This window comes from Micromys minutus (assembly GCF_963924665.1).
Source record: "Micromys minutus genome assembly, chromosome: 7".
In the NCBI taxonomy this organism is placed as follows: domain Eukaryota; kingdom Metazoa; phylum Chordata; class Mammalia; order Rodentia; family Muridae; genus Micromys; species Micromys minutus.
In genome coordinates, this window is record NC_137976.1 from 18,788,694 (window position 1) to 18,803,530 (window position 14,837).

At 38.8% G+C, this 14,837-nt stretch overlaps 1 protein-coding gene across 2 annotated transcripts in view; it reads right to left on the reverse strand.

Annotated features, from left to right (window-relative positions):
• The window catches only part of USP25 (ubiquitin specific peptidase 25), a 97,729-nt gene that overhangs the window by 13,332 nt on the left and 69,560 nt on the right, over positions 1-14,837 (reverse strand). Inside the window, exons 17-20 of one of the 2 annotated variants that reach the window (XM_080918923.1) lie at positions 12,718-12,918; positions 8,370-8,509; positions 4,391-4,504; positions 2,488-2,583 (exon numbers count right to left, since the gene is read on the reverse strand). In XM_080918923.1, coding sequence (XP_080775049.1) covers positions 2,488-2,583; positions 4,391-4,504; positions 8,370-8,509; positions 12,718-12,918 — 551 coding nt within the window. The remainder of the gene's footprint in view (positions 1-2,487; positions 2,584-4,390; positions 4,505-8,369; positions 8,510-12,717; positions 12,919-14,837) is intronic. The other variant, XM_080918924.1, reaches the window with a different exon arrangement.

Below are 14,837 nucleotides of genomic sequence, written 5' to 3' on the forward strand. Positions count from 1 at the left end.
GAGCTGTCAGGGAAAACTATTCATATCTTCACTTTCATGCATGTATTGGTTGTTTAAATATCACTTTCTCTAAGGAGACTTCTAGATACTAGCTCTGTTTTTTACTTTATGTAATCCCTTCTTAGTTCCCTTTTTCTTCATCATACTGACTGCCATTTAATAAACGTGCACTTCCCCACTAGATATGAAGATTTGTTCAGGAAGAAATCCAATCCAAAACTACACTAAAGGTATCCAGTGGGTTTAGGGCCATGCCTTATGAACCTTTATATCAATCAATCACCTTACAATGGGATGCCATTGTGTCCTCAAGGTATACAAACTCATCCAGTGATACCGAATTCTAAACATGTTACTAAGACAGACACATTGAAAAGAATGAAGAACACAGGGTTCCAAGTATATAAGATATAGCATCACACCAACTGGAACACTATAACAGAAGGCCATGGCTGCAATCGGTGGAGGGGATTACAGGGAGGAGTCAGGTGAGTGAAGCAGGAGCTCCACCCCAGTTCCACTTCCTGGCCTGATCGGGAGTGCCGTGGGCAGCCATACCTTCTGTGATACTCTATTGGGTTATAACTAAAATCCTTTATAACTGTCCTTCGATTTTTATCTCTCTTTGATTTTAATTTTCTCATTGGAGAAATTTTAATTTGCTGGTTTTGGGGAATCTTTTCTGTAAACCATTGCACTTAAAGATTTTTATACTTGAAATGGAAACTAATCTTATCAAAAGAAGACAATCTGAGAAGGGAGCTGGTAGGTTACCTTAGCCCCCTCTGCTTTCCTATTAAGTCTCTCAGACTGGACACATACAGTAGACTCTTTTGTGGGAAGCCTCCTTGTGACTCTAAGTCAAGGTTAAACCATACCAGTTCACCCACTCAAGCCTAACCTGCATTCTTTACTTCTATTTCTTGTAAGATGACATTCCCACAGGATAGTTTCCTATGGTACTTCATAAGTTAATGACGGCCAATAAATATATCATTTGAAAAGAAATGTGTGTGGTGAGATGTCTCACCAGATAAAGGCACATATGTTGCAAGGTTGGCATCCTGAATCCCATCCACAGAGCCCACACAAAAGCAGAAAGAGAAAACAGACTTCACAAAGTTGACTTCTGACCTCTACATGTTAGTCACGGTGTATGCGCTGCCCCCCCCCACATTCTAACAGTAAATAACATAAGAATCAGTCTGATCATAACCTGTTAATAAGTATAGTTGAAAGTACTTAGTCAGGCTCAGAGTTAAATTTTTTTTCTCACAATTGAAAAGTTCTGTAAAGTCAAGTTAAGGTCTTCCTGATAATATTAAGACACAGAGAAAACCACCTTTTCCATCAAGTTATTATAAGCTCAGCCCTGAGAAGAACATGCAATGCATATTCCTCAAGGAATACATGTAGGGAGGAGACGCCATCACGTGCCAATGCTAAGTTTTCACAGTGGTAAGCACTAGCTCATCCTTACGAGTGACATGTGCACACAGAGCTGCTGAAGAGTTCCTTCAAAGGCAGATCAATTCGTTCTTTAACCATACTGACAGGCGTTTGCAACTTAACACTTCAAGTTGGATATTCAAAAAGGCCAGGGAATATCAGTAAAATGGATGAATTCCAACAAATCCAAAAGGACTTATTGAGAAGGCAAATTAGTGCACTGCTTCTGACCTGTACACTGCTCAGAGGGTCTGGATGCTGAGGAGGAGGACGTGAAGACAGTGTGTAGGAAATGAAGGGAAAGTTTTAGTGGTGAGGCGCGTGTGCCCGTGCGCGCGCGCGCGCGCACACACACACACACACACACACACACATACACACGCACCCATGCACTCACTCACGCACCCAAGCACCCACGCACGCACGCACACACAATGTCTTTTGGTAAGTCTCAAAGGCAATGCCTCACTCATGTGCTTTCAAGTAAAAAGGCACACAATAAAGCTCTGAACAGCACACACTGAACAGTGGATGTGTGAGGCAGTCAAAGTAATCAACAGGGTGGTCTCCTGTTCCTTGAGTTGAGAGGAATATTTAAAATTCAGAAGAGATAAAAAACAAGGAAGAAGAAGCAAAACATAAGGACTGAACAATTTTCCAAAACAGAACTGGTTTGGTGTGAGCAGAAAAACAAAAAGGACCACACTGTAATACAGACTCACAGTTTGCCCTCTACATAAGAAATAAACTGTGACCAGGCGCAGCTACAGAGGCCCAGTTACTGACCTCCAGTTTCCCTAATCTCTTGATTACGTTACTGGTAATGCATGAGAAACACACTACTGCAGTAACTCAGGTTAAATGTTCGCATTTTCTTGAATTACATTGATTAAAACAGAAAACGAATTCTGGATTCTTACACACAAGCAGCTCTCAGAACAGCAGATTGTCATATTTCAAACAGGAAAACAGAAATTTATTTAGGATATGTAGTGCTGTGAGACATTACACTTTGTAAAATGAAAATGTTAATAGTACCTTGAAGAACCCTGCTTCAGGGCCGCACCTGTCATACACACTCCTGGATTTACCTATGGCCATGATGACGCCTTGCATACTGGGGGTCATCATGATCTGCCACAGAGATTGAAAGTAAGCGGTTCTGAATGGTTAACAGGAAAATGCAGAAACAAAAGCAAAAAACCTTTAACAAACTGTTTACATGCAACTTGAAGGCCCTTCTCTTCAAATGTGTGTTTATAAAGGAGCAAATGTTTCCTGGGGTATGAGCAAAAGCACCGCTCAGTCACTGTGCAGTGGCCCAGCTGGCTGCAGGACACCCTGTCTGCAGAATACAGTGAGCATCCGTTAACGTGCAGAACAGAAGGCACCCCCTTCTGGACAAAGCCATCCTCCATTTCAAAGAGGAAACCAACACCTAGTAAATAAATGATTAGCTCGTACAATTAGCTCAAGGACTGCTGAGCCTCCAAAAACTCCAGTTGGATCACACTGCTCCCAGGATAGGGACCTTCATACAACCGTGCACCCAGCATATCTGTGAGCAAACCAAGAGTGTCAAGGCACATGCACTGTTGAGCAGGGATGCCAGTGGGGCGCATCAAAGCACACAGGCCTAAGGAACAGCTTTCCCACCAAAGGTAGTAAGTGTTGATGAGTAACCACAGGTCTTCCACAAATGCCAAAAACAGCTCACACTGAAAACAAGCACTCTGGCGCTTCGTAATCCATGAGTGCTTTCATTAAACCAGATTAGTTTGTATGAGAGCAAACTTGGGACAATGTAACACAGTACTACACACACTATATACAGTACTTAAGCCCTCTTTTCAAAATGCTTCATTCTTGGCTGTTTGCCTTTCAAATGTCTTTGAAATAAGTCCCACAAGGCTGTCTTACTGCGGTTGGGAGTCTGCAGTGACTCCCGAGTAGTCCCTGAAATGATTCCTCCTACTTTCTTTTCGTCTGGATCATCCATGGAGGGTTGCATGTGTCCACCTTCCATTGCCTGCTTGTGCAAGTCCTCCAATACATCCCTCTCTCCAATCTAGTCTCTCAGTAGACATGCTTTCTCTTGTTGGCACAGTGACACTATTGTCTTTATAAGAGTTGTAAATTTGATGATTCATGTTTATATGTTCATAATTAAAACTCAGGAATAAATATTGCAGGAATAAAATATATTCAACACCATTCAATTCTTTCCAAAGATACAAACTCTAAAAAACTGTGGTATCTCTCTGACCATAAATCACCCTAGCCTCCCCATCTCCTCCTGTCAATACTGAAAAACTGTCCTGTCAAACACAGAAAAGAACCACATAGAAGAAGGAATGATAATAATCTGATGGAACAAAACATCTCAGTTTCAACTGCACTGAAAAGAACTTTATCCTGAGAAAGAAAAATGCAGGAAACCAGCAGAACAACTAAGTAGCTGAGAAAATCAGAGGAGGGGAGGAGGGAGATGCCCACAGAAAGAAGGCACTGCCAGGCATCTTTGTTGTTACAGCCTGAGCCTGTAGCAGCAAAACTATTAATTATCTATCTTGCAATCACTCTGTAGGGCTTTCTGAGGGTAGGGAATGGTGGGCAAAGTATACAGTAAATTATACAAGCAGTTTAGTAGTATGGTAGGAAAACAGTTATTTTTAAATGCATAATGGGCATTATATCATTAAGCCTGAGAGTAAAGAGATGTTAAAATAAATCATCATTTTCATCTACTTTCTAAGCTGACCTCTTCCATCTTATATTTCATATCCAAGATGTGTTAGTAACTGCCAAGGTTTCACACCATAAGAGGCAAAGATGTAGGCTATGCAACACCAAACAATACGTGTGGGTGCAGGCATGCTTACGGTGCTTGTGCACATCGGCAAAGAGTGAGCACACCGCGCAGACACTGCAAGCCAGATACCTCGTCATCATACCCGCCCTCCTTGGACTCTATCATAAATTTCCCTACGTGAGGAATCTCCACCTCTACAACAGGCTGGTTAGAAGGCGGTTGGCTTGTGGTATTTTCAGGTTTCTGCAGAAGAAGATCATTGGTAAACAGATTAGCAAGGATAAGGATGGAAGAAATCTTTAAACGCAAAGGCTTATAATCTCTATGCTATCTCTATTTACTACATAGAACATAAAACCACTTAAAAATAAACATTAGTGCAGGTTTATTCATCAAACTGTAATTCAAAACTGTAGCCTCTCTTTGCAGTCTGGATACTTCAGGTAGCTTTTCTCCAAGCATTTCAGACTTGTTTAAAATAGCAAAGACCCGAGTAATATTGAACGGTAGTATTTGAAGCACACAAACAGTCCTAGTTACTTCAGAAAGGCTCTGTTGCAATTCTATGAAAATGAGATAACGATGCCCTCTAATCCCAGCAGTTTGCAAGGGTAAGGCTTTCACAGAGTCTTGTTTAACCAATAGGTTTAGAACGTGAAGTCTTCTATTTCTCAGTTAGCAGATGGCTTAGGTGGAGGGAGCTTGCTTGACGCATTGCAATGTGCATCAGAACTTTCTTAACCAAAAATAGAGATGAGCTCAAATATGAAATATGAATAAGAACATTTACAACTCAACTTTTATTCCTATTTGAAACATAAGAGAATTTTAAATTGTACATATTTTCTTCCATTCTAGAAATACATATTCAAATATTTTAACAATGAAAACACAAGTAATGGTCAAGGATAGTATTTCTTCTTTGAAAAGAAAGGTTTATCTTAAAAGTGTTATTCTCAAACACATTTAGGGTGCTCTATGTATCTGAATTTTCATCATCTACAAAAGAAGTACCCATTTTGCACTACTACTATGATCATGAGCCAGTATTTAAGTGTCTTGTGTTTAATGGCTGTTAGAAATAGTAGATATTAGCATTAATATCTAATAAATAATTCATTATTTATTGTTTATAAATTCATAAATCATTAAATTATTTTAGTACATTACCTTTAATAATTTATAATGTAAAAAATTTAAACTAATTGAACTATCACACATATTTGACAGAGATAAATTTGTTGTTATTAAGAATCACTGTTAATACTTCTAGCTTTTGAAATATTGTGCAAGGTCTTCATTAACAAAAGAAAAATGAAAGCCAGTAAGTTACCATCCAAGTTGGGACTTTAGTGATGACTTACTAGCAACCCAATCTATTATTTCAAAGACAGAAAAGAGGGACAGGAGACATAGCTCCCCAATGAAGAGCACCTCCTTTTCACACAGAGAAAATGAGTTCAGTTTCCAGACACCCACATCTGTCAGGCATCTCACACTAACCTCTAACTCCAAGTAAATGGGACTCAGTGTAATTTTCTAGATCTGTGGGCACATACACTCACATGTGCACAAACCCATATGCAAAGACTCACAAACATTATTAAAAGGAAAATGAAAAAAAAAATACTTCAAAAATTATAGCTACAGGGGCCTCTTTTTGAAGGTGGGAGGAGTCCAGTTAGCAATAAACCCTTTTGCTACTCTTAAGTTTCAAAAGCATAATCTTGATTCGGATATTCCTGGAAGGAAAGAGGTTCTATTAGCTCAACCGAACTCAAACTCATTTGGAATAGTTTTCTGTAATCTAGTTGAAGGTGTACTAAAATGAATGCTTGTTTTTGATTTTCTATTATTTCAAACACAGTGAACAAATCATTAAAAGCTAAACAAAGGCTACAAAATGAGGTAGGTCCTCAGTTAGCATGACAGAAACAATTAAAATAGCCTGAGACTCACTGGCTGCGTGGTTTCATAAAAGTCTTCCATAAGTCATGAGAACATAAGTCACATGACTATAGAACTTATGCCTGCCTAGAAATCCAGTGCAGAGTAAATTGTTTCTTTCAGAAAAACTGATCGTGGAGAGGATGAATATGTTGTCATTTTAATTTGATATCAGGTGTCACTTTCCTGTTATCAGGGCACGAATATGGCATCTGTTTCATAACTAACTACGAGGAGTCTGCGGTAAGAAAATGTGAAACGGGATGGCCAAGTACAGAGTGCCCACCCACTGGCCTGCAACTGAAGCCCGGCGCATGTTTCTTTCCTGCCATCTGCTCTCCGTACTCACTGTACCTATAACGTTCATTTACAAGTTGAAGCAATTCTCTAGGAAAGCCTGAACCTTTGAAGACTACCCATATCCTCTGTGACTGTAAGTTTTACAAGGACTCATGCCTACACTTCAGATGGAACTTAAGGTGCTGAGTATCTGCGAGATACCCAGGGCTGGGGGGAAGGAATTGTACACCTACACCCACTACCAAAATGAAACAAAGCCAGACGAAATGCTCGGCACTAATCTCGGTCACTTCAATTTTGCAGGAAAAAAAGAAAACTGAAACTCAAGCAAAAAGTTTACTCAAGATTTCATTTCTAGTAAGACGTGAAAAGCCACAGAAATGGTATCTGATGTCTGAAGACTCTCACTGTAGTTTCTGATGCTAAGTATAACTGGTAAGGATATGGGAAGAGGTGGCCAGAGTCCTAAGCAAAGATCCTGAGACCAAGAGCCATAAACCACTCAGAGGCTGGATGCTCATAACTCCTCCACAAGTCCAGACTTCACAGGCAACAATGCAGGGGTCATTTCAAAAGACAAGGAATAAAGAGCCTTCCTACCATAGTCTTTTGTCTCTCTTACCTGAGCTAATTTATAAAGATAACCCACACCAATGAATCTATCTCCTGCAAATTTATGAGATGGCTGCAAAAATTAAAATATTCATAATTAGCTGAACTAAGATGAAACATAATTTTATATTATCAATTATGATTATTGTTTTCTGAGCCCAGGTAAAAATACACTATATCTTAGGCTTTAATGACTCAAGTCACCAATTTATGAAGACCCCAAGTTAAAATTTATACCGGTAACATACACTCCCCGTGCCAATTGTCTGTCCTTGTTTCCCAGGCTTTCCTGTTTCCAAGTCCCCAAAAGCAGAGTTTTCAGACTCATGAAGCAAAGTTTTTACCAAGAAAAGTTTAAGAGTTAGCAGATATTCTTAAATTTATTTATTTACAGAATCCAAGACATTGCAGATTTTACAGCCACAAAATGTATTTAATTTTCATGTTAAGAAGACTATGATACATTTTTTCAAGCTAGGAATAATAGAATTTCTGCTTATTATTTAGTTCACTATAGTTTAACTTGTAGAATGCCTTATTTACTGGAAAATTTGGTTAATGGGTCTTTTAAGGTAGCAGGCTGTTGCTGAGACCCAAATCACTTGCTAAGTACAACATTGTGTACTGTACATTTCTCAGTTATCCTATTATGTTTCATTCTTAATGGGAGAACTTTACATCCTAAAGGAGCTCCAATAAGCCTGCATGGGGCTGTTCACTAATGATAGAATGTGTGTGTGGGAAGTTGCAGTACAAAATTCTTCACATGTGCTTTCTAAGCTCATACTCACTGACTCAACCCTACTGTAGGTAGAAGGATTATGACAATTTCTATCCAGGACATGCAAACTGCACATCATATTTATTTTCTAGTAATATTCTCACTGATTGCTAAATCCTTTCTGTGGATCATTGGCAACTGTTTCTTAATTTCTCAGTTCCTCCAGTACTGCGTATCAACTACGAAGGGAAAAAGAATACTGTTGAACTTTATGCTTCTCTTTAAATCCCAAGTCAAATGAAAAAATTAGTCTGCAGTCTTTGAGTCTTTTCAGTCCTCTGATAGGAAAACAGAGACTTAAGAGAGGATTTTATTCAAAACCACAAGCCGAAGAAATGACAGCCCACACTCCCAGAACATACTTATGGCCAAACCAGTGTCCCCTGCCTCCCGGGCTGGGTGCTTCCCATTACATCGTGAAAGTGGGATACATGGCTGTGTCCCGAGATCCAGAAGAAAAGTTCTTACCGACTGCAAAACTGTCTCTGGCCCTTTATCTTCGTGATCGTGTGATGCCTTGGCAATCACTCGGAGAGTCTCTTCTTTCCAGAGCTTTGACAAGTCACTTCTTGATGGCTGCTCTAGATAGTCTGGTCCTCCTGCTTGTGCTTCAGGAGAAAAGAATCAATTGTGTATCTAACATGAGGTACGATACAAAGATGAGGAGCTTATTTCTAATTCTGAAGTTATAATAACCAAGTCCTGTGTCATAAAAATATGTCCTTCAATATATTGTATTTATCCAAGAACTTACCAACAGAAAGTATCCAAAAAAAAAAAAAAAAAAAAAAAAAAAGAAAAAAAGAAAAACAAAACCAAGAGTACTCGAGCACTAAAGAGCACTATGTTTTCTGGAAGGAAACTGAAAAGTCATCCAGCTTTTGCCTACAGGAACTGCAGCCTTGGTATGGGGTTCCACAGTGAGTAGAGGTTGCTCATTCATTTGCTGATGTTTCCACCTAACAAATCCTGACCCTGAGTGAATTCTACCATCTCCATTTTGGTCCCATACCCTATAGCCTGAGTACTCTCAGGAACAAAGACGATACCAGGTTGGCACACTGCTACCAATATGAATCTGTGACTTCAAATATCATTCAGGCAAAGAGTTCAAGGTACTCTTCAACTCGAGTCCCATATCACAGTTCCAATACTACTCTGGGTATCTAAACAAACTTTTACATTACTGGGCTTTATCCTTTTTCTCCTATGTCATCCTGTGTTTTCTGCTCAAAAAGGGCCACACATTTACCACCTCTGCATACACTAAATGGCAGGCTTGCCATAGCTTTGTATATGCTGCTTGTATGTTCTCCGACTTTCTGGAATCTTGCTTATTCACTTAAGTATCAGTTCTAGGGCATACTTCCCAGACCCTAGCATTATTCACATGTTGGCTTTAATAAGTCTATAGTGTATGGTATATCTTATGAACCCACCGTTTCCCTCCTTGAACTCTTTGACCCCTCCAAAAATATAACAATGCAGAGACTTCATAAAGAAAAATGACTCCTCCTCAAAGAGAAAAGTCACTAACAGAGGAGAATTCTGAATCTACAGTCACGCAGACTTGCCTTTTAAAGACTACTTTACCTCAATTATAGCTTAATGATTACTTTACTTAAAGCTCATGTCCTCTGCTACATGTAAAAATCTCATGAGCAAGCATGCAATTTCCCTTTTGCATTGCTAATCCTCCAAGGCCCAGCACAAATAGGAATGTAATTTAATACAACAAAGGAATGAGCAATTCCCTTAAAGAATGAACATGAAGAATGACAAGGTAAATTCTCCAAACTGCTACTGGAAACAGTGAGTCATTGAATAACTACCCATGGGACAAAGCAGAGCTGCAGGCAGCCCCCACTTAACATTTTACTTTTAACAATAAATGTTTTCCATTCAAAATGCAGCACCATAATTTCAAAATACATGAATGGACATTCATTTCACCAACAAATCTTAATTAAACATAAATGTTGCAGGTACAAGGCTAGGTAGGTTTTAAGTCTCCAGGAGTAGGAAAATAAACAGTATTATCTTCTCTTAAAATAAATTGTGGACAGTCACTAAATAAAATATGAAGGATTTGAAAAATTGTAACAAAGGGTAGTTTGAATGATTCATATGTTTGAATATATGATTCATTCATATATTTGAATAGATTCATACATTTAAATGTTCGATCCTTAGTTTGTGGAACTATTTGGAAAAGATTTGGAAGGATTGGAAATAAGATTTTGAGTTTCAAAAGTACATACTATTCTCTCTCTTTGTCTCTCTCTCAAAGAAAACACAAAAAGCCAGCTAGATTACCCACAGCACTACATACAGCAAAGGTACTAACAGAAGACGGTGGTGGGCAAAGTGTTAACAGTCTTGAATGCTAGAAACGTTTTCATTGACTCAGAGGTAGAAAGTTTCTTGCACAAGTGTAGCATGGCAGGTTTGTCAGGAAAGAATCAGGAGCTATGCAAAGCTTGCCTGGTACGTACAAGTCTCTCAATTGCTAGCACATACAGAAAATCATACTGCTGCATTCTGAATAATGCACTAAAGAAAGTGGAAGTGGTGTCACATACTAAAAGTTATTTGATCAATACTGAATGTGCTAAATGACTGCATGCTCGATAGCAGACAGCAGTAAAGGCACACGGAAGCAATGAGATACATAGAGTATTTTGGAACCCATCTTAGGAAACAGAACTTGAACACAAAGATAATTTCAAGTTTTGTCCAGGTAATTGTGAAGATAGAGGTGATTTTTATTATAAGGAAAACTAGAAGTGAAGACTTTTTAAAGTAAGTGTATTCAGAAAATAGAGCAGTTAAATAAAGTTAATTCTCTACATGTATAACTATTTCCTGCTTGGTGCTGATATGGTCAATGTACCTATAAAGAAGAGGGTATAGACCGTGGAGCCTGCTAGAGAGGGTATTTCTCTCTAGATGGCTTCTTGTTGGAACTTTACACTTTACTCAAAGTACTTTCGTGTTTGGCATAGTGTCTTTTCACGATATGGCAAGGAAAATGGCTGACAGAATAATGAGCTTAACACTGTAAAACAAAAGTAGAATCTGGTCGAACTTAGGTCTATCAGTTCATGGCTTAGAAACAGGAAGTTGCCAACAAGTGAGAATAAGTTTTAGATTAACATAGTCAAATCCACTACAGTTCATGAGGGCCAAGATGTTTTCCTATGTAGAAATGTGATTGCAAAAAACTTTGTGGGTAATATTAAATGATTTTGACCAGGCATCACCCAGAACCACTTTCTCTAGCTAAAAAAAAAAAAAAAAAAAAAAAAAAAAAAAAAAAAAAAAAACCTAAGATAAACATTTATATATTTCAACTATTTTAAATGCAGTGAATTCATAGCCTTCTATAAATGACCTATGATTCAGTATATACTCTTGAGACTTGTAGGCAGGATTGTGTTGGAAATTAGGTGCATCCTGGCAGAAGAAACAGCTTATAGAAACCATTTTAAGGATCAATAAAAGACAAATTAAAAAATCCAGATATAAATCACACTAATAAGCATGTCAAAATTAAGTACAATCTAGGAAGGGTTATAAAAAACATGGTAGCAGAAATAGATTGAAGTGGTCTTGAAAAGATTCACAATGAGGTAGGTTTTGATAGTTAAAGGATCATACAGTAGTAAATCCCATTAGCAATGTCACTGTTGTAAGAGAGTCCCCTCCATGTGAGAGCTATGAGGGTTAGGGTTGCAGTGTAAGAAGGGACTACTAGCTAGTCGCTTGTTGTCCTAGAATAGAAACCAGACAATCAGTCAATACACAAGGTACTGAGAGAGAGAGAGGTTATGCCATCAGAAAAACAAAAGCTTAACTTTACCACATACAATACTCCATTATGATGACTCCGTAACCAAGCAACCACTTAAACCTCACACTACTGTAGGTGCTTGTAAAAAATAATCTAATGGGAAAAAAAAGTGCTTCCTTCAGGATCCAGTTTGGAGGACCTAGCAGGATTACTTTTGCCTTCTTTATTCCTGGAAGTCTTCCTTGCTTTCTATTATTGTTAGGTTTCCTAATAGCTCATGTGTTAGAGATGTGTTCACAAGATGATGGTGCTTTTGGAAGGTAGTTCAGTAGGTGGCCCTCTAATCCCTTGTAGGTCACCAGGGCATACCATTAAAGGTATACTATGGGGGGCTAACTTTTTTACCTCTTTTAAATGTTTACCTTTGGCTAAAATTATTCTGTCATTTTAAAAACGGCATATCAATCATATGGACATACCTACTAAGCTATACTCCCGCCCTATTTTGTGATCTCGAAGTTTTGATTGCAGTTCCTGTATTCTGCCCTAACTGAGGGTGTGTGAGCGCTGCCTGTTGAGAGCTCTTCAGTCACAGACTTAGAGAGGCCAGTTTGTGTGTTTCCTAATCACAGCTATCACTGCATCCTGCCAAAGGGATAGTAGACCACTCAAAGCACATAGAAGAATCTTAGCTGTCTACAATGAGCAAGGAAGCTGGGACCTGTGGTCATCATGTTAGATGTTTGCTAAGTTCTATCGCTTCTTCATATGTAATAGCAGTTAACTTCATGCTTTGATTTCTTACATGTGCCAACATTAATGGCCTATATACCAGTTTTAGCTTGGAAGAGTTTTAAATATTTATTTTGACGTAACAGTATTCTGTTCTTCTGAAAAAAAAAAATGGGTGTAGGACACAGGGCCTTACCTCTGTGCATAACAGGGAGCACAGTTTATAATAAAACACAATAAAAATGCATGCTATTACTCAATAACAACATATAACTTAATAGCTGGACAAACCTGTGGCTGCAGAAGGCTCTGCTTCCCTCAGTTTCTGAGCAGCTAAGAGCTTTTCCTGCAGGGCTCGCTGGGCAAGCTGTGTGTCCCATTCTTCCAGCTCCTTCTCAAAGCGCTGGTTGTCTTCCTCAACAAAATCTCTCAGATCTGGAGGTAATGTCTCCATTCCAACGAGGGCCTGCCCAGTCTCTTTATTGAACTCCTCTGAAAATCATATTGCAAAAACTAGTATAAAATTAAGAATTAAGGGGGAAATGCAAAACTCAAAATAGAATGCATAGCAAGTGGAATATAAATGATATACTATTAATTATTATATGTAATTGTCATAGAACAATACTGTCTACATTTTTTAAAGGTCTAAAAGTCCTCCAACAAACAATGACTTGATTGTTTGAAATGACTCTAAGAGATTCTGATAAGTTCCTAGAGTCTGAAGAGTAGCAATGAGACACAATATGGAAGTAACTAAAATGTCTGGTCAAACATGGACATAACCTTACTTTTGCTGTTAATAGAAATACATGCCCTGAGAGGCTCTGCCAGAGCATGGCAAATACAGAGGCAGATGCTCACAGCCAACCAATGAACTGAGAACAGGGTCCCTAATGGAGGAGTTAGAGAAAGGATTGAGGAAGCTGAAGGGGTTTGCAACCCCATAATAACAACTATAACAAACCAAACAATCAGAGTTCCCAGGGACTAAACCACTATCCAAAGAGTACACATGGATAGACCCATGGATCCATCTACACATGTAGCAGAGGATGGCCTTGTTGGGCATCAATGAGAAGAGAAGTCCTTGGTTTTGCCACAGCTCCATGTCCCAGTATAGTGGAATGTCAGGGCGGAGAGGCACGAGGGGGTGGGAGGTTAGGGTGGCACCCTCATAGAAGCAGGGGTTGGGGAATTGGGATAGGGGGATTATGGAGGGGAAACTGGGAAAGGAGATAATATTTGATGTGTGAATAAAATATATCCAATAAAAGTAAATTAAAAAAAAGAAAAAAGAAAACATCCAACCTCTAACTATGGAAGAAGTAACCTTTCACCAAAGTAAGAAGTAACCACTAATTTTGTTAAGCTCAAAGTAGAACTAAAACTGTTTTTGATGTTAAGGGGTTAAATATAACACAAAAAAAAACATAAACTATGAAGCTTATCAATACAGCAAGATGTTCTGAAACAATATGTAACTAATACTTAAATACTCAGCCTATACTGTTGAGCTTTGGTTTGTGTATTGTAATGCTAAATTCTGTAGCCAAAAGTCTAGGCCTATGAGTGAATTCTTACATTTACAAGTTTTTGTTGTGCCAAACTTGTTCCTTAATTTAAAACTATTGGTTAAATAAAAATGTCTACAGCCAGTTACTAGAGGGAGTAGAGGTAGGTGGCTCTTTCATTTTCTTGGTTGAACAAGGGAGATGGAACAGAAGGATGGGGAGGGAGGAGAAGACTCCACAGGGGGAGTGAATCATACACATGGCCATGAGGGCTGCCCTGATGAAATGTGGCAAGTTATTCATGGGGAGATAGACTTGAATAGTTTAGTGGATAGATATTTGCCCAGTCACAGAGCATTAAAGGCTTATTACAAAGATGGAAGTGTATGTCTTTATCTGTGAACTGAGTGATCAAAGACAGGGGTAGAAACCCCTGATTGAGATTAAATATTTCTTACATTACAGGACTGCCTAGTCAGGTTGGTACATGGCTACATCCAGAATAAAGTTGACTGTATCACTTCAGCAAATCTTTACAGGCTATTTCTTTTATGCAAAGCCTACATTAGAACAACAGAAATAGGGCTGGAGAGATGGTCCAGGGGTTAAGAGCACTGACTGCTCTTCCACAGGTCCTGAGTTCAATTCCCAGCACCACATGGTGACTCACAACCATCTGTAATGAGATCTGGTGCCCTCTTCTGGTGTGTCTGAAGACAGCTACCATGTGCTCATATACCTAAATAAATCTTAAAACAAACAAGAGAAATAAAAAGACTACAGTATATTGTCACAGGAAATTTTGGCTTTGAGCCAAAGAGATTACAGTGTGCAAATCTAACCAAACATTCTTAACCACTGAGCCATTCCTCTAGCCCCAAAATAAGCTTTGACAAC